Consider the following 17,306-nt stretch of genomic DNA (forward strand, 5'->3'; position numbering starts at 1 on the left):
CTATGTATAAATGTGTAGTATCCTTACACACAGATCCGAACACACATATACCTACCTACCTGCAATACCACACATTCACATACACACTCAAGCAGAGATGGGGTCTCTCTTGATGGGACACACACTCTCAGGATGGGGTCCTCTGTCCAAGAAGTCATGAAAGGCCATACCCTTAACCTTACCCCCAACCAAAGACCAGGGACGGAGGCACAGGGCCAGGCCAACTGCAGAGCTCCAGAGTTAGGGGACGCTGAATGACCCATTAACCATAGTGATGCGGCTGTGGAACACCAGTGGCATGCAGGACCATCCGTTTGGTTTTACAGCCCTAAATTGGGTATGCTTCTAAAACTGGAGAGGATTAGAAGTCACACCTTACCGCAGATATGCACAGGGTCGGCTACCAGTTAGAGATCTGAATAAGAAAGCTACAAGGAGTTTCACAGGAACACAGTTGGAGCCAAAGTGTTCCCCCTTTTCTTCTACAGACTGAAGCATGCCATCCCCAGGAGTAAAGGGTACAAGGGAGCGGGCCAAAAAGAGTGCACCAGTAGCTGGAGCTGGTGAGAAACGCAGGAAGGACCCGAGGGCAACAGAGCCCCCGAAGCCAGGCTGGGCCTTGAGTCAGGAGAGGCTGGCGGCCATGCCCCCCACAGAGCGCCGCCGCCACCTGCTCTTTGGAGACCTGCTCGACGACGCAGGCGCGTCCGCCTCCATCTTTCCACGCGAGTCTGTGGACATACCCTACAACATGCCCGACCCGCGCGCCTGGACGCAGGCATCCGAACTACCCGCCGAGCGTCAGAATCGGCTTCTGGGCGTCCTCAAGGCCGCAGAGGCCCGCGGCCGAGTCCGCGCCCTGAGGTTGCGCTACACGCGAATGCGGGTATGCAAAGGGTCTCCCGGGGGCGTCCTCAAAGTAGAGCCCACCGAGCTGGCGGGAGGAGGCGGGTGGCGGGTAGTCTCTGGCTCGCTCGCCAGGGTTGCTCAGTAAGCTCGGTTCCCAGGCAGAGGAAATCGCTCTCCTGATCCAGAGGCAGGGCTCAGCGCGCGCCGCCATTCGGCTGGAACTGTTCCTACCACCCCAACTGAAGCCCACGAAAATCCCCGATCCTCTGGACCGACAGGAGGTGCGGGCAAACCCGGAGACGGGTGAGAGGGCCCCCGTGCCTCGCCACACACTGACACCAGCCCCTTTCTCCGCAGCGGAGGCGTGTTGAGACAATCCTGGAAGAGGCGGTAGATGGCAGCATCTTCCCGCGATGAGGGTGACCCTGGCCTACAGAGCCCCAGGATTACAAGGGCTCCCCACCCTCAAACATAAAGTTCTCATCGAGGGTTCTCGGGTCTTTCCCTTCTTTTCCCCCTGGACTCCCGGAGGGAAGGGCAAGCTTAGATGCCACCTCCCACAGCCACAGTCACAGTGATGGCTCTCCAAAGTAAGGAGACGTTAAGATAATCCTATCTCCCAATCGCCTGCCCCCATCAGGCAACCATAGAGGTAGTGGGGAGGGGAGGTACCAATGTGGGAAAGGATATGGGTGAGCCTGCCTTGACACCAGCACCCCCAGAAATCAGGGTTGTCTTCAAAGTTGGATCATTCCACCTGAGGGCTGGGGTGGCATTCGGGGAGGGAGAATGACGGCAAAGCCAAAGCTGGCCTTTGGAGAGTCCAGTTAGTTATGCCCAGAGAACCAACAGATTGTGAATGGGGCGCTCCTCGCCAAGGTCCCTGGATGGTGGACAGAAAGCTCACCCACAGCCTCCCTTTCGTCAGAAACAGCCTCCTGTGCCCACTTGTCCACCAAACATGGAACACAGCAAGGAAGCCACCCATCCCATTCCGATCACTAGACTCTGAAAAGCCCCTGGTTTCTGAGCAGCTCTTCTTCCTCTTCTCCACAGCATGGGCTCTTTGCAGAACCTGTGGTGCCTTGGCCCCTTGGCCTTGTCCTCCATCTCAGCCTCTACCCAGCAGGTTGAAGAGAGGTGGGAGCTGTAAGGAGGTAGACAGCTCCCTGTCCCTGCATGGAAGCTCCCACTGGCTCTGTATGAAACAGAGAACAGAAGGGAAGGAGGAAAAAGAGATCAAAACTGTGGTCCGCTCACTGAGGGCCAGTTCCCGGGGCTCTGTTTCCTCAGCTGGTCTTCTCCCCTGCACATGACCCTTCTCACTTTCTGGCCTGTTGCTGCCCTGAGCCTTGATCCAAACCCAGATGGCAGCGCCCACAAATCAGCAGCGGTTCTCAGGAGGAGGGGAGGGGGTTTCGGGCAGTGGTAAGGATGGCAGAGCAGTAAATGGTAGGTTTGGACATGAGTGTGGGCAGGGAAAATAGTCTCTTCATCCAGGAATGATGGTCATACACACCCAGATACAGCCCTCTAATGACAGTCACACCAGATGATAGCCAGTGCTGGGCTCCTCTGGGCAAGCTCCTTGGAGTCTGGACCCCAGGACTTGTCTCTTGGAGATTTGCTAAGTGCCTAGAAAAAACTTCATCTATTTAGTAAAGCTATGCCATTATTTCATCATTTTTCTGACCCTGCATTTCTTCATTGGTGGTCACAGAGATGCCTAGGGCCGCTGCAGTGTCCCACACAGTGAATGATTCATATAAGCACTTCAGAGCAGAGGGAGAACAAAGACCGCCACTTGATCTCCACATTAGTGAATGTTTCTTGGGTTTACCAAGAAGGCTAAGGAAGGTGGCATAGGACCCCTCTGTCTGAAGGAAATCCTTCAGGGATACAAAGCCTATGGCACCTGTGGGGCTTGTGAGTAGCTAGGGTTCCTGCTCTGGAAAAGAGTTTATTGGGTTAAAGTTCCAACCCCACTGGCATTGCTTGCTCAGAAGCTCCTGTTCTCCTTCCTGAATTTAGATGTTAACTGAGTGGTGAGCAGATGCAGGGAGACAGAGAGCAAGTGAGCAGACATGTAGAATGCACTGATTTCTACCCATGGCCAGTGGCCCACACCACATGCTTCAGAATTAGCTTTGGTGTCTGCACCTGCTATCGACCCATATCTACTGGGCCTCCCTGTTCTGAGCTGTGCCCACCTCTCAGGACTATTATCTGAAGCAGCTACTACTGTCCAGATGGGCTCCTAGCCTCTACCTTGCTTTGGAATCCATCAGTTTGGCAGTCAAAGGGCTCTGTGGTCAATTCATCAAGTCCCACACATTATTGCAGGAAGCCTGGTAGCCCCAGGCTCTCAACTATTCTCTCTTCATCCAGGCTCCCTGCACATCATGGCCATATCCTGCCCTGCTCACCTCTCAGCCCATCCCTTTCTTGTGTGTCTCCCATTCTGGTCCACTGCAGTCAGCTCCAGGTTAAGTCTGTCTGCCTCTGCCCCACTGCCTGAAGGGATCTTGTGAAGTATTTGCTTTGTACCTCTGACTTGTGTGTTGAGCACATACAACCTGTACAATTGAAATGCATTTTTGTTAGCAAGATCCCAAAGCCTGAACTGATCAGGCTGTGTTCCAGTGCTAAGAAGAACAGGAACCACATGGCCCAAGCAACCACGTACACCCTACAGACCAAGTCTAAAGTAGGGTCAGGGTCCCTGGACCATAACCCAGAGCATGCTGGGATAATGATCTAATTCAAATCTGTACCCAATCATAAGGGATCTGAAGAGTTGGCCAAAGAGCAAGACCGTTTGTGGAAAAGGCTATCTTGGAGCAGTTTGAGGGGTCAACAGGGACTCAACCAGGCCCCAGAAACTTTCAGGGTAATTTGATATAAGAACCTGCATCCACAGTGCCCACCAAGCTATATAGTTCCTGAACCTCCCTTTTTCTGGGAAAGTTCCATAGCAGGGTGACACAGACCAGACTCAGAAATGCGAAGGGGTTGGCTGGACAGGGCAGTACCACAGGCCAGTCCTTCCCAAAGGTCTCTTCTAAATCCAGACGAGCCAAGGAACACAGGGGGCTCAACTCTGGTGCCCCACACTGCACTATCACATAAAGGAAAGGCTGGGAAAACCCAGTTAACCAGACGGAGCGCCGGCTCAATCGTGTCAGGGTCACCATGCCACGCTACCGCGGGACGACACGCCAGCGCGGGTGGGGCGCGGGAGCGGGCGCGGGGCGGGGCACTGCGGGCGAGCAGGCGCTGGGGCTCGAGGAAGTCCCGGCCCCTCTCTTTGGGGAAGTACCGCGGAGGCGCCTGCGCACTACGCCTGCGCCCCCTCCCCGGCGACCAGCAGGACTTCGGAGCGCGCGGGCGGCGTGACTCTGGGACTCGGCGGTGAGTGCGGCGCTGGACCGCGGACGGGCCCCGGCGGTGTAAATGCAGGCTGTGCCCGGACTTCAGCAACCGGTCCACGTGGACCTGGGTCGCGGTGGAACCGGAGCCCACTCCCTGCGCGTGGGGGAGGGAGAGCCGCAGCCAGGTTCCCCTTTTTCTTCAGCTCGGAGCTTTGAGAAGTAATTGCTAGAGGTGGGGGCCGGAAGAACCCAGGTTTCCGTGTCTCCCGCCCGCTAGCCTAGTGGGGAGGGGCCAGACAAGACACCCGATCCACCACCTTACCCACCCTTCGAGTCAGGTCCTCTAGCCACTCGGCCTGGAAAGCCTTAGGGGTGAATGTTGCACTCGCCGGCCCCACCCGAGCGGGGTTCTGTGCGCCTTCCTACCTCGCGAATACCCAGGAGTACATCTTGCTGTCTGACTTAAGTCCCTGCTGCTTTAGAGCACGCCCCTTCGGCAGCCAGGGTGGGGCCCAGACCGAACCTGGCCCTCCCGCCCCCATCCGCCTTTAGGTCGCTGGTGAGTGGGGCGCCATGGCGAATTCCTTAAGAAAGGGGTGGGGGCTTCAGAGACTGCGAGAGGGACCGCTAAGAAGAGACCAACCCTCCAGATGACCCCACCGGCAGAAAGCAGGAACTGGGTGGGGGCCTACCACTCCTCAGGTGGGCTTGGGCAGCAGGGTTCGCCATGGTGAGAGAGGTCTGGCCTGCCATGGAGGTACAGGTAGGACAATGACAGTGTGGGATGGAAGTGGGAATGGAACCCGTTAGCCCCCGCAAAAGGTTATGACTTTTTTTTCTGGGATTGCCCCATTTTCTTAAGCGGGGAGGGGGGACTAGGGGGTGGGACTGGGCAGGCTTGGACGTTCTTTTTTCTTCTGTGGAGCAACGCGGCAGCCATTCCCCAGGGAGCTTCTGTCCTCAGACACCAGATTTGCTGCATCTGGTCTCTCTGCATAGACTTGGGGGGCCAACGCCTGGGAGGCTTGGGGAGGGAAGGAGCCCTCCAATATTCGCAGGTAGGGCAGGAAAACCCTAATTCAGAGTCTGGGCTCCCCTTCCCCAGAAAGAAGGAGGCAGTAGTCAAGAGCACCCTGGACGACGTGGGTGGTCCCAACTGACCATTGATGGGTACAAGGAGCCAGGACCAGAACCTGCACGTGGGGAAAAGGGCAGGCACCCGTCTCTGCCCCCAGTGGACCCCAGCATCCAGGCCCCACACCCTAGGCTGTTCCCTGTCCAGTCTGCTGACTGGAGATGGAGCATCGGCTGCGGGGTGGTCTTCAGGGTGAGGGTATGAAGGACAACTCTGGAGAGCCTAGAGACTTCAGGCTACCATACCCCTTCCTTTCCCTAGAAGCTCAGCCCCAGGGAAGTACAGCCCAAGCTCCTTCTGTGTCCTGGTTTGCATGCTGGGAGACTTGGGAACCCATCATCTCAGAAGTCAAGTCAGGTGGTGAGGCTACACCCTCAGTGGACAGAGCTGAGGAAGAGCAGGATTAAAGACCTCTGCTGGATGAGGAGCTACAGGAGGGTGAATCTCGTCAAAAGTAATGTGAGCCCCAGGCTGACGAGAGGAAGGTGGACAGAGCAGAGATCTTAAAACCTGGATGGCCTCCATCTTGGACAGAAATGGGCACAGGCTGGGGAGAGAGGAGGCATTCAAAACTGCTGCCAGCATGCTAATTGGATGCTTTAGCTTATGTTTCTCCTGGGGACACTGGAATTTGAAGTCAGCTTTCAGTGGCCTGAGAGGTTCCTAGACCTCCCCCCCCCCCCATGAAAGTGTGGTCCAAACATCAAGAATGATAAACCCTGTGAAAACCCATTGAAGAGCCCAAGGCTCTCACTATGCAGCTGGTCCTCCCACATTGCCACTCCAGCTTCCATAGTTAGCACTCCCCGCTTCTGCATCCTAAATGGGAGTGTCTGAGGCAGCCGAGGGCCAAAGAACCTTGTTACCTGAGTACGCACCTCATCAGGGCATACCCCCCCTCCACCCCATTCCTCACTTTCAGGAAGTCGTTCTGAGGCCCACTCAAGTACTCAATGCTCAGACCTAGCCCTCTGCAGTCATCTGAGTAGCATCTCTACCTACCTCCATACCAGCTTGTAGCTCCAGTCCTCTTGGGAGGGGCCAGGAGCCGGAAGCCAAGAAAGAGGAACCCAGGCTTCCGGCTTCTCAGGGACTGAGCAGATGGGGGTGTCTTAGAGCCATTTATGGGAGGCCCAACTGCAGTATCCCCATCTCCGGCACCTCTATATGGGGTAAGCATGCAGGCTTGGGGTAGAAGGCTAAGGCAGAGCTCTGACCAAGCTCCCTCTGAGGGACCTCTCCCTGAGGTGGGGTGCAGAGTTACAAGGTAGGTCCAGATCACAGACCTCAGTCAGAAATCCAATGTTCTTCTCAGATCCAGCAGACTCCCAGACTGCACTGAAGATCCAGAGCTGGCACCACAGAACCTGGCAACCCCCTCCACCCACCCATGCCCACCCCACATGAGGCTGAGAAACAGGTAGGCACTCCCCACCTTTAATTGGGTTCCTGGACACCTGAGGCCCAAAATGTCATGACCTTGGGTACACAGTCCATTGGGCAGGTGGGCAGAGACATAGGGTCCAGTGAATTCTGGAGTGGAGGTTGAGGCAACCCCCTCTTCCTCAGCACACAGGACCAGAGGAGGCAGACAGGCCCCCATTGATGTCCAGCCATGATGCAGCCCCTTCAGGACCCCCCAGTCGCAACCCCTGCTGTTTATGCTGGTGCTGCTGCTGCAGTTGCTCCTGGTATGTGAACTTGAGGGTGCAGCTTGCACTGGGAAGACCCCAGGGCATTTGGGCAGGGGTACATGGTTCATAAAGCACCAAACGGGTATGTGGACCTGGGGAGCAGCTCATGGGAGAGGTACAGAAGCATGAAGGGGTGGGATGAGGTGGCTTTTAGGGTTCAGACCCAGTCCTGCTCCCTAGACCCTCCAGAGGCTTCCAAGAAACTAGCTTTAGGCAGGTGCCCCAGCCACAGCATTGCCCTGTCTAGAGATTGCTGAGCCTTGTTGGTAGTGCCCAGATACTCTAAGGGACTTTATATGGCTCTTAAATTTTATGTGTCTGAGTATTTTGCCTGATTATGTTTCTGTGGCATATCTGGAACCTGAAAAGGCCAGAAGGTGTTGGAACTGGAGTTACAAATGGTCGAGAGCCAGCATTTGGTCTGTGGAAGAATGAGCGCTCTTAACACTGAGAAATCCTCCAGCCCCTTCGTGTGTCCTTTAAACCTAGTATGCTGGGGTATTACATTCAAGAGCCAAGCAAGTGGCATGCATATGGTGTCCATGCTCTTACCCAAAACCTGTTTGTACCACTAAGAGCTGCCCAGACCCCAGACTACGTGCAGTAGAAGACACATTTGAGAAGAGACTTGGGTAAGGGAACAGCTGGCCCTGGACAGAAAAGTATTTAAGGTTTGGGGGTGTCTGATGGCAGGAGTAGGAGAGACAGTAGAAGTTTCCTACCTTATAGCAATCTGACCTTACACAGACTGAGGGTTCTATTGAACAGCAAGCCACCCAGCACTATGTATAAGCAAGATTCAAGGAGTGAAATATGAATGGGTAGGGCTCACTGGAAGCTTGAGCTGTATTGTTGCTGAGAAGCCAGGCCTGGTGGGAACTGAATTGTCTTCACAAGTTTGGGAATGAGGCTCGTTGTGCCAACTGAGCACATACTGACAAGAAGTTTCCCTTGGAGGCAGTGTTCAGGATCCAGGATCAGACAGGTACAGACACATTGGAGGGGCTCTTACCCTACATTAGCCAACGAGTCATATTGCTGATATTAGACCTTAAGTGCAGACTTTTCAGTGATCTCTAGAATGATCTGGAACTAGGCTAAGGAGTATGGTTCTACCCAGCAGTCCAAAGAGAGGGAATGATACCAGGAACCAGAACAGTCCAGCTGCTGACCAGGAAAGAGGCCTCAGTGGGGGAACAAGAGGATGTGAAGAAGGCTCACACTAGGAGCTTCCTTCCTTGCAACAGACTTACTGGTGCTAGGCAACCACGTGCCAGAGTGGTGTGTGGAGAACCCAACTGCATAAGGTAGTGCCACTTTCATTTGCCACTAGGAATCAAGAACGGCAGCGAGCGTGGCAGGCTTCTCGGGAAAGCAAGTTGCAACCCCTCCCCAGCTGTGAAGTTTGGTGAGTACAGCCACCACTGTGTGTGCATGCGTGTGTGTTTGTGTGCACGTCTCAGTTCTGACATGGCCCGGCCCTAATACCTGCAGCACTCCACCAAGTCCTGAGGAAGTACAGAGCTGGGCACAGTCCTTTGACAAGTTAATGCATAGCCCCACGGGCCGCAGTGTATTCCGGGCATTCCTGCGCACAGAATACAGCGAAGAGAACATGCTCTTCTGGCTGGCCTGTGAGGAGCTGAAAGCAGAGGCCAACCAACATGTGGTGGACGAGAAGGCGCGACTTATCTATGAGGACTACGTGTCCATCCTGTCCCCCAAGGAGGTGCGCCAGATGCAGGGATAAGTGAGGGTGGCCTGGGAAGGGCCCCGCCCCACCTCCTGACATTGGTGCCTGCCACACAGGTGAGCCTGGACTCCCGTGTGCGAGAAGGCATCAATAGGAAGATGCAAGAGCCATCACCACACACGTTTGATGATGCGCAGCTGCAGATCTACACCCTCATGCACCGGGACTCCTATCCTCGCTTCCTCACCTCCCCCGCCTACCGCTCTCTGCTACTCCAGGGGGCCCCACAGTCCTCCTCTGAGGCCTAGGTGCTTGCCAAACAGATGCCCTGCTCCTGTGGGCAGACTAGGGGCCAACCCTGCCCCATCTGGCTGGATATAGACTCAGTCCCAGTGGCAACTACAATGTTCTGCTCTGCCCTAGCCTGTTCCAGCTGGGGGTTCTCCGAGATGGTGCCTCAGACCCTCCAGTCACGTGCCCAGGAGATGTTCTCATAGAGAACAACCTCTGTGCCAACAGGTTTGTAGCAAGACTGTTTATTCTGCAGAACCAGATGTAGGACCTCAGAGTCAGGCTCAAAAAAAGAGCCCATTTATATTTTATATGTTAATGAACTTTAAAATTGGAAACATGTCCTTATTGTACATTTTATCAAAAGAAAAAAGAAAGCTTTCACATTCATCTGTATTCCTGCACATGCCAAAAACATGATATAGTATTCTTGACCCTTTAAAAGCAAGTTTCCATTTATCCCACAATTGGGGTAGGAGGTTAGAGAAGAGGATCATCCACCAGACTCTTCTGGGCCCTGCCCAAGGTATAGCTCTAGGAACTGGCCTCAACTCTTAAGTGGGTCAGTGCTCCACAAAGGCTTAAGATGCAACTGCAGATTATCCCAAACCCTTGTGTACTTGGTGAGATGTCTTCCTAGAGGCTTGGCCTCCTCAAGGTAGCTGGGTACAATGTCATCTTCATCTTATGGGTCCAATAAAGCAAAGCACCCACTACGTTGGTCCTTCAAGTTGCTGGAAGTTTCAGCAATTTGAAGCTAGAATTGACCTCAGCCCAGAGACCATCCTCCCCCATGTGGTGAGCGGAGTGAAGGATGGAGCAAAACATCCTGAGAGGGTACCAGGTCCTTGGGCTGCCATGTCTGGTGAGGATGGGTGAACACTGGGCTTGCGGTCCTGTTCTAACAAGTCCCACATAGTCAGCATGGTGGGACACAGATGAGCAGACCACCAGTATCCTAGAATCACAGACATGTTCTTGCCTACACTGCCCAAGGCAGCTTAGCTCAAGTGTTGTCTGAGCCCAGGGAGCAATGGAAGGACAGACCCAGCTGGAGCCAGTGTTTAGCCCCTACCAGGAGCAAGGCCAGAGGAAGGCAAAAGAAAACATTTAATAATGAGGGACAAAGGGCAGAAAGGTGCACACCAGGCAGACAGGCTGGGACAGGGCATGCCACCTTCTGGGGATCTCCAGAGAAGCTGTGTCCAAGAACATTGCAGGAGGGGGCAATGCTAGCCATGGCCAGGACTACAACACATCAGTGCGTACAGGGTTCAGCAGAACTGTAGGAAGGTAGGGAAGTGTCTGGCCAAGGCCCCACGTGACACACACCACCCCCCAGGACAGTAACAGGATGGACAGGCATGGGGCTCCTCCCCAGAGACTTCCAGGAGGCTATCGGTACAGTGGGCCCTGGTTCCTAGTTCAGGTCCAATATATTCTGAGACAGGACTGGAGGTGAGCATTCTGGGCCCACCTACCTACCTTCCAGCGGTTCCCACACTCGTTGCAGACAACATAAGTGGTCATGGGCTCATCCGAGCTGCGAGTCTGCACCTGTAAGGTGGGTGGCTGAATCCCCGATCTCTACTGATGACTTGATTTGAAACTTCCCAGTGACCTCAACCTTCTAAAACCTCCATAAGTCTATGGAAAAGGTGGATCACCACAACAGAGATCTTTGTGGGCCTGAACAACTGGGCTCAGTAGAGTCCAGAGTGTTGGCTAAGTACAGCATTCCCAAAGGAGGGTCTATATATTGAAAGGATCAGCAGAGATGCCAGTGGCCCTGGTCATCTGGGAGACGGAAGAGAAAACCTATGACAGGGCTTAGTCCTTACAGGTAGTGGAGACTGAGCTGCTCTGCCCCTCATGCCCTGTTACAGATGATGGCAGCTTCCATAAGGCATCTTAATAACACTTCCCTCTTCCCAAGTCCCCAGTATGTCCTGGAATCCACATGGTCTCCCCAAAATATTTAAGCCTCCACCTCCATAGCAGGGTCTGAAGGTCCCACAGCCACTGCCAAACAGAAGACTACACTCCTGTCTCTCCAAGCTGGGCAGGGCCAAGCCACTTAGCCCTAGCACAGAGCCCCAGACCAGGAGAAGTAGGGACAAAGGTGGTATCCATGGAGAGGATTGGTGTGCCCTGAGGTCCCAGCCAAGGGAGATAGAGTGGACCCCAACCTGCGTGTAGGTGCAGTTCTTCTTCCTGCACTTGCTGCAGGTGAACAGGTCGGTCTGTGTGCCACCTGTACGGGCCATCTGATGCTCACGGATGGCCTCCTTGGTCATGGCCTTACGGATCTCCTTCAGCTCATCACTGGCCATCTCCTGATAAAGGGGCCAAGTGCTCAGCCTGCAGCTCTATACAAACAGCCTGCCCCAGCCCTTCCACTGGGGCTCACCTCTGATGTCATCACGGCTATCTGCTGGGGTGTAATGGCACCACACAGCACATTCCGCCGCAGGCCAGGGTTCTTGGCATCTTTCAGGTTGGAGATTCGGCTCCGCACACGGTTCTTGTACTTCATGTCTGTGTTTCCCACGTCCAGGAAGATGCGTAAGGGTATTTAAGGATGCATCTGAGGTTTCTGAGCTCCATCCCCTCCTTGGAGTCATGAGTCTGCCCACTCAAGCCCTGTGGGGAACTGAGGGGCTATAGTGTTGTTCCTGTTTGAGGCCCAGATCTATATATTAAGTAGTCATAGCCCCTTACTCATCTATGGCCCAGGTAAAGTTAGGGGACCACCCCAAGAGAGCGCTGGATAATCTGCCAATGGTGTCTAACAACTACTGGAGATGCACAACTCACTGGCCTACAGATTCTACCAGAAGTCTTGGACCTTGTATACACTGTACAAAGGATATACTCCTCGATCTGAGCTGACAGATGTTCACAGTCTACACCGACGGCCTCATGGTCATCTGCAAAAGGGAATCCTCATTAGTCCCCCCCACACACTGGCTTTTTCCACCTGCCACCCCTCTGCTTGCACAGAGCTCTAGAAGGCACTTGCATTCCTGGGAGACCCCCAAGATACAGGTGTTCTGATGACTCCAAAACCCCACCTCCTCCCTAAGTCACAGTGGGCTAAAGAGAAGGGCTGTTGCCAGGCAGTGGTGGTGCATACCTTTTATCCCAGCACTCAGAAAGCAGAGGCAGGTGGATCTCTGTGAATTCAAGGCCAGCCTGGTCTACAAAACAATTTCCAGGATAGCCAGAGCTGTTACACAGAGAAACCTTGTCTCAAACAAGAGAGAAAGTGTTAGCTCTCAGGCAGCAACCTCTAAAGCAGGCAGAGGTCCAGGCCACCATGTGAATCCGGAGAAGTGTCAAAATCCAGAGCTTGCAATACTCACGGTCCGTTTGCAGGGCCAAAGTCAGCATTTCACGGCATTTGTTTCGTACAGCATCGCAGGTAATGGGTACTGGGGGAAATGTGGTGATCCTCGGAGTGGATGAGGTCCTAGGTGGGTCTGGCTTCTTGCAGCTAGAGAGACAAAGCAAGCTGGGCTCAGACTAAGCTTGTTAAGCCAAGTTGTGCATCCAGCAGCTGTTGGACACCACTGTTGGCTACCTAGTGCCCTCTCTGTGTGATAATCCCCAGAAAAGCAAATGCGGATGCCATGCTGACCCCCAAAGCCCATTTGCTCTATCCTGACAGACCCCCAGCTAGGTCCATCCTTAGTTCAGCATAGAATGCTTGTGTGCTCTGCCCTCGTCAGAGAAGAGCATTGGCTAGAAGGTCCACAGTGGATCACAGATCACTCCCCAAATGGATGCCAGAGCCTTCAACAATCCGTGTCTGAGCAGTGCTCTCTGGTCAAACTGGGCTGAGATATTCTTGCTAGCTCCAGAGTGTCTGCTTCCCAAGAAACCCAGGACATGGGCCATGCTGTGAACACCTGTCTGCTAATGGCAGAATAAGGCAGATACTTCTGGTTGCCTGGAGTAAAGATGAGGTGGAGAGTCACCCAAAGTCAAGTCATAATGTCACAGGTGACCCCACAACACAAATGAAACTGGGCAAGGATCTCAGGTCTGGGCTCAGTGAAAGGCTTGTCCAACAGTCATACTATACCCACCAGGCCCTCTCCTCTGGAAACCAGCAGCATCAGGGGGCTTTCTGGAGCAAAATCATCTGTACAGGTGTGCTAATGAGCTCAGGACATAATAACATTATATCTGGACTGCTAGGCTAGAGTTCAGAGCATAGGCTGTTGTGGCCTGGCCACTGCTACCATCTGATCAAAGCAGCCTGTCATCCATGGCCTGTGACTAGCAGTGCCCCTCGTCTCCATGGTAACAGGTCTGCCCTGACCACCTTTAAGGCAGTGGTGTGGCAACGCTTGAATGTGGAGATAGGGGCTGTGCCCACCTGTAGCTCCAGTAGCATTTGCATGAGGGACCCATTCACCAATCCTGCTGAGCAGCAAAAAGATAGAAGCAGGAAAGGGAGCCTGGGGCCAGGCCAGCTCCTATTGGGTAGCCCCTCCTTACTGAAGGTCTCAATGACACTGACAGCCAGGCAGACACAGCCAGACATCTTCGGTGGGTGGGACAGTATCCAGCATGAGGCTGGCTAACCTTATAAATGGTGTCCTGGAGAGGGCCTCTCCCTCAGGGGAATGTCCAGGCAAATGGACATCAGCCTTCCTTTCCCACTGAGGAAACTGAGGCAAGAGGCATAAATGTATATACCTGCCTTCAGATATGCTACCTGAGATCCGCAGACCCTGAGGCATCCTTTGAGGACGATGTGGGCAGAGGCGTGCTCTTCCCTTGATCCCTGGTCTTGCCATCAGAAACATCTGCCATTATCAGAAAACAAATGGTATAGTCTGGTCAGGATCAGGCAGCCAGGTGCTAGCCCAGCCTCAACCTGGCCATTATCCCCACTGCTTAAAGCCATTAGACAAGCAAAGTACCAGGAGGCCACCTGACCTTCCTCCCAGTCCCCAGCAAGCCCACCAGCCTCTTCAGGACCCACCTTCCTTAAGCCTCACTCAAGCAAGCTGCTGTGTGATTCTTCAGGTTGAACCTGCATATGCCTCATAAAAGGCTTCTTCTGACAACATGGGCAGGGCCTTGTCCAAAGCCTGAACTATGGACCAGGATAAACTTACACTGCTAGCCTCTCAATGGCCATGTGACGACTGTAAGGAGGGGCAGATCCTGAGTTGTCTCAGAGAGTTTTGTAGACAAAGCCCAAGAATGGCTGCCATCTCTGCAGCCCAGTTATCCACTGTAACCACAAATAGCTGCTGTCTGCCTAGCTCACCTCTTGCATAGATAGGTAGCGGCCCCACCTCCTCCTCCTTCATCTGGAATATCCTAATCTGGGCCTCCTTTTCTGTTGACCTCCTGCAGTTTGAAAACCTCCTCCTCGGCATACACCCTCCCAGGCCATCCCCTCCCCACCACAACAGATAACAGCCATCATGCTCATTCACTTCCAGCCCAGGGATGGGCACTTTCTGGCCTGTTTTGTATCCCACAACCAGACAGCCTGAGTAAGTGCAGCAGGGCTGGCACTCTATACTGTACTGAGCAACATGAGCCACCTTTTACATTCTGACCCGCACCCAAGAGCTTCTTCCAGGACTTGATGAGGGACTTGGCCAGCGCAATGAGCTCCTCATCCGAGCTCTGCTTCCGCAGGGCATTGACAGACATCCCAACACGGGTGGACTGCAAGACAAGTGTCCAGGGTCAGAGGTGGTAGGGGCTCTTGGCTCCCACAGGGAAGGGCTAGGGAATGGGCAGGGGCAGAAGGACACCTCTCCCGAGCACCCCCTCCCACCTCACTGATCACCAGAGAGAATCAGAAACCCTCTCCTTAGAACAGTTGTTTGTGCCAGCTAAGCCTTGTGGGAGTCATATAAGGAGCCCTGTTCTTGGAATTGCTGTCTCTGGAACCATCCTAGTCCAGGACTGGAAGAGCTTACCTGGAGCAGGTGTAATGTAACAGGCATGCCCTTCAGCTCCCGCAGCAAATCCATGGCTCCCTCCTGGAAGGGAAAACGGCCTTCATAAAGGGCATTAAACAATCCCACCTCTTCCTGATCATGAGAGAAAATTTATATGTCAGAAGGAAGCCACTCCTCTACCTTGAGAAGACCAGAGCACTGCGCACATGGCCGTACATCACTAGGAAAGAAATTGAGGCAAACAGCTTAACAGTGCTCTCCTCAAAGATCGGGTGGTTTCTCACTCTGCATCTGTGGTGACCTCCAGACCTCATGGTAACCACATCAGGTCACAGAGCAAACTACTATAGAAAAAAAAAAATATGCCCCAGTTCCTGGAAGGACACTCAGAGATATAACTCAGGTTCCTCAGCCATAGTCCATCTGTGCCATAGTGATAGAGCAGCCTCGTCAAAGTGCCCATCCGTCAGTGCAGCACTTCCAAATATTTCAACAGACAAGCCTGGTTTTCTTCCCCTACCAAGCTCTATTCTTCAGTATCTACAGACAGGCTGCACCTTGAAGGCTCCTCCTCTTCCTACCTTAAAACCCTCATTCTGCCTAAGACTGCTCTTCTCCCTGGCACTTCAAAGCTTTATTCCTCCTTCCTACAACCGAGACAGACTCTTCCAACACCCAACACTGTTGTGCTTGCTATCCTCCAGGTTGCCACTATGAGCTCATTCAAACCTTCCATACTAGAGGCAATGGGAGGGTCTGGAGCTAACCTCCAATCTGTGTTAATTATCTGCTCAAAATGCAGCCTTGTTTCATGGCCCTAAAGCGGATGATCCTGCTTCCGAGACTGTACACCAATCAGCCTCTCAGGTTGCTGCAACCTCCTGGAACCTCTGTCATTTCCCTTCTCCACTGTACAGTCCTGTCTGTGACTTTCCACTCTTGCTGTCGTTTGGGTTTAACACCCTTAGAGGAAAGAAGCACCACCAAGCCTCTGCAGTGCAGGTGATTGCAGAGTGGACCCCAGCTCTCCAAACCTGAACAACAGGAACCCAAGGCAATCCTTTTGGGGGCATCCCCAAAATCTGTCCTGCAGCCCTCCACTCCAAGTACAGACCTGGGGAGGCTCTACAGACATGACTCAGCCACCATCTGGGCTGCCCTGGGGATTGGTGCCGCGGATGGGCGGGTCATACTTAGCCTTAAGGCTACCTCCTGGTCCCTTCCCACCCACGGAAGAAAAGATGCAAGTGCCATCATCCTCTAAGGATGCTCCTGAAAGGTTACAAGAGTGGCCAGGGTCGACCGAAAGGCGGGCTAGACTGCCAAGCCCACAGTGCCTCGGGGCAAGACAAGGGGCAGAGTTGGTCTACAAGGGTCTCAAGGATACAGGTTCATTTTGGAATCTACTGTCTCCCACACCTGCCTGAGGCCTAAACGGGGTTGGGGGTGGGGAGTATTAGAGAAACCTGGTTCTGGAGGGTGGGGGCAGACATGGGAGACAACGGCTGGACTAAGAACGCACGCGACCACCGCTGGGCGATGGGGCCAGTGGGCGGCTCTCAAGTCAACTTGAAGTCCAGTGCGAAGCAGCAGTCCCAGGACAAGGTAGAGGGCGGGCCCGGGGCAGGGGTCTCGACTGGTCTGAGTATCATTCTCCCCGTGGGTGGGTTCGGTGGGTCTCCGCGGAGCGGGGGCCCCAGGGTCCTGGCGGCCCGCGCCCCTCACCGCGCTCTTCCTGGTCACCATCTTGTCCAACCTCCGGGCGATCCGCGCAATCTCCTCCTCCTTGCCCATCACCACCTCGGTGGCGGCGGGTTGCGCCAGTTGAGCCGCCCGGCCCGACCTCGGCCGCCGCCGCCGCCGCCGCCTAGATGCGCGGTCCAAACCTCCCCTGGCGGCCGCGTGCAACACAATAAAAAAAAAAAAGTCTCCGCCCCCGGGACTACAACTCCCAGACGACTGCGTGGCGCGTGGCGCGCGACCCACTGTTAAAGATAGTTCCTCCTTACGTCCCCCCCCCCCCCACACACACACACCCTCTGAAAGCTGGGGAGAGGGTGGAGCTTGAGGGGAGGAGTAAAGATAACCCACTGCGCTGCGGTGTTGAACAAAACCCTTTCTGAGCCGCTTGCTAGCGAAGCTGTGCTCCTCCGCTGGTCGAGTCCGGTCGCCTCCGCCTCCGTGGCGTTGGGACCTCTCAGCTCAACCTACGCCCGGTTGAACTTGACACACTCCAATCGTTGCCAAGCCAAGTTTAGGTCGTTCTTGCTTCTGCGCAGATGCGGCTCACACTGGGCTGTGTGGACCCCCAACTCTCTGAAAAGACTTCTTGGGCAA

General features: G+C 54.2%; 3 protein-coding genes across 21 annotated transcripts; 2 read left to right on the forward strand and 1 right to left on the reverse strand.

Moving 5' to 3' along the window:
* Nucleotides 1–496: 496 nt before the first annotated feature.
* Lkaaear1 (LKAAEAR motif containing 1) lies at nt 497–1,417 on the forward strand. 2 transcript variants are annotated; one of them, XM_041641919.1, is made up of 3 exons: nt 497–886; nt 1,008–1,130; nt 1,207–1,417. In XM_041641919.1, the coding sequence occupies exons 1-3, from the start codon at nt 497–499 to the stop codon at nt 1,264–1,266; spliced, it is 573 nt and encodes a 190-aa protein (XP_041497853.1). In that variant the 3' UTR covers nt 1,267–1,417. The 2 variants fall into 2 exon arrangements, with proteins under 2 accessions (XP_041497853.1, XP_041497852.1); XM_041641918.1 differs by having other exon boundaries at nt 1,008–1,417.
* A 2,706-nt stretch (nt 1,418–4,123) lies between these two features.
* Rgs19 (regulator of G protein signaling 19) lies at nt 4,124–9,715 on the forward strand. Of its 12 annotated transcripts, none has more exons than XM_041641844.1 (6): nt 4,124–4,260; nt 6,671–6,775; nt 6,925–7,046; nt 8,383–8,457; nt 8,544–8,778; nt 8,859–9,715. In XM_041641844.1, the coding sequence occupies exons 2-6, from the start codon at nt 6,746–6,748 to the stop codon at nt 9,048–9,050; spliced, it is 654 nt and encodes a 217-aa protein (XP_041497778.1). In that variant the 5' UTR covers nt 4,124–4,260; nt 6,671–6,745; the 3' UTR covers nt 9,051–9,715. The 12 variants fall into 12 exon arrangements, with proteins under 12 accessions (XP_041497778.1, XP_041497784.1, XP_041497777.1 ...); XM_041641847.1 differs by lacking the exon at nt 4,124–4,260 and adding an exon at nt 4,268–4,405; XM_041641845.1 differs by lacking the exon at nt 4,124–4,260 and adding an exon at nt 4,316–4,452.
* Nucleotides 9,716–10,126: 411 nt separating this feature from the next.
* Tcea2 (transcription elongation factor A2) lies at nt 10,127–16,868 on the reverse strand. 7 transcript variants are annotated; one of them, XM_041641837.1, is made up of 11 exons: nt 16,695–16,802; nt 15,150–15,189; nt 14,988–15,050; nt 14,604–14,730; nt 13,760–13,850; nt 12,399–12,529; nt 11,907–11,963; nt 11,444–11,598; nt 11,223–11,369; nt 10,519–10,590; nt 10,127–10,316 (listed from the first exon to the last, which is right to left on the reverse strand). In XM_041641837.1, exons 3-11 carry the CDS (start codon nt 15,039–15,041, stop codon nt 10,308–10,310), a joined length of 843 nt encoding a protein of 280 aa, XP_041497771.1. In that variant the 5' UTR covers nt 15,042–15,050; nt 15,150–15,189; nt 16,695–16,802; the 3' UTR covers nt 10,127–10,307. The 7 variants fall into 7 exon arrangements, with proteins under 7 accessions (XP_041497771.1, XP_041497776.1, XP_041497770.1 ...); XM_041641842.1 differs by lacking the exon at nt 16,695–16,802 and adding an exon at nt 16,492–16,506; XM_041641836.1 differs by lacking the exon at nt 15,150–15,189 and having other exon boundaries at nt 14,625–14,730; nt 16,695–16,868.
* Between the last annotated feature and the right edge of the window lie 438 nt (nt 16,869–17,306).

This window comes from Microtus oregoni, unplaced genomic scaffold (genome assembly GCF_018167655.1).
Source record: "Microtus oregoni isolate MIOR12 unplaced genomic scaffold, Mior012 000071F_ref0000514, whole genome shotgun sequence".
Classification (NCBI taxonomy): domain Eukaryota; kingdom Metazoa; phylum Chordata; class Mammalia; order Rodentia; family Cricetidae; genus Microtus; species Microtus oregoni.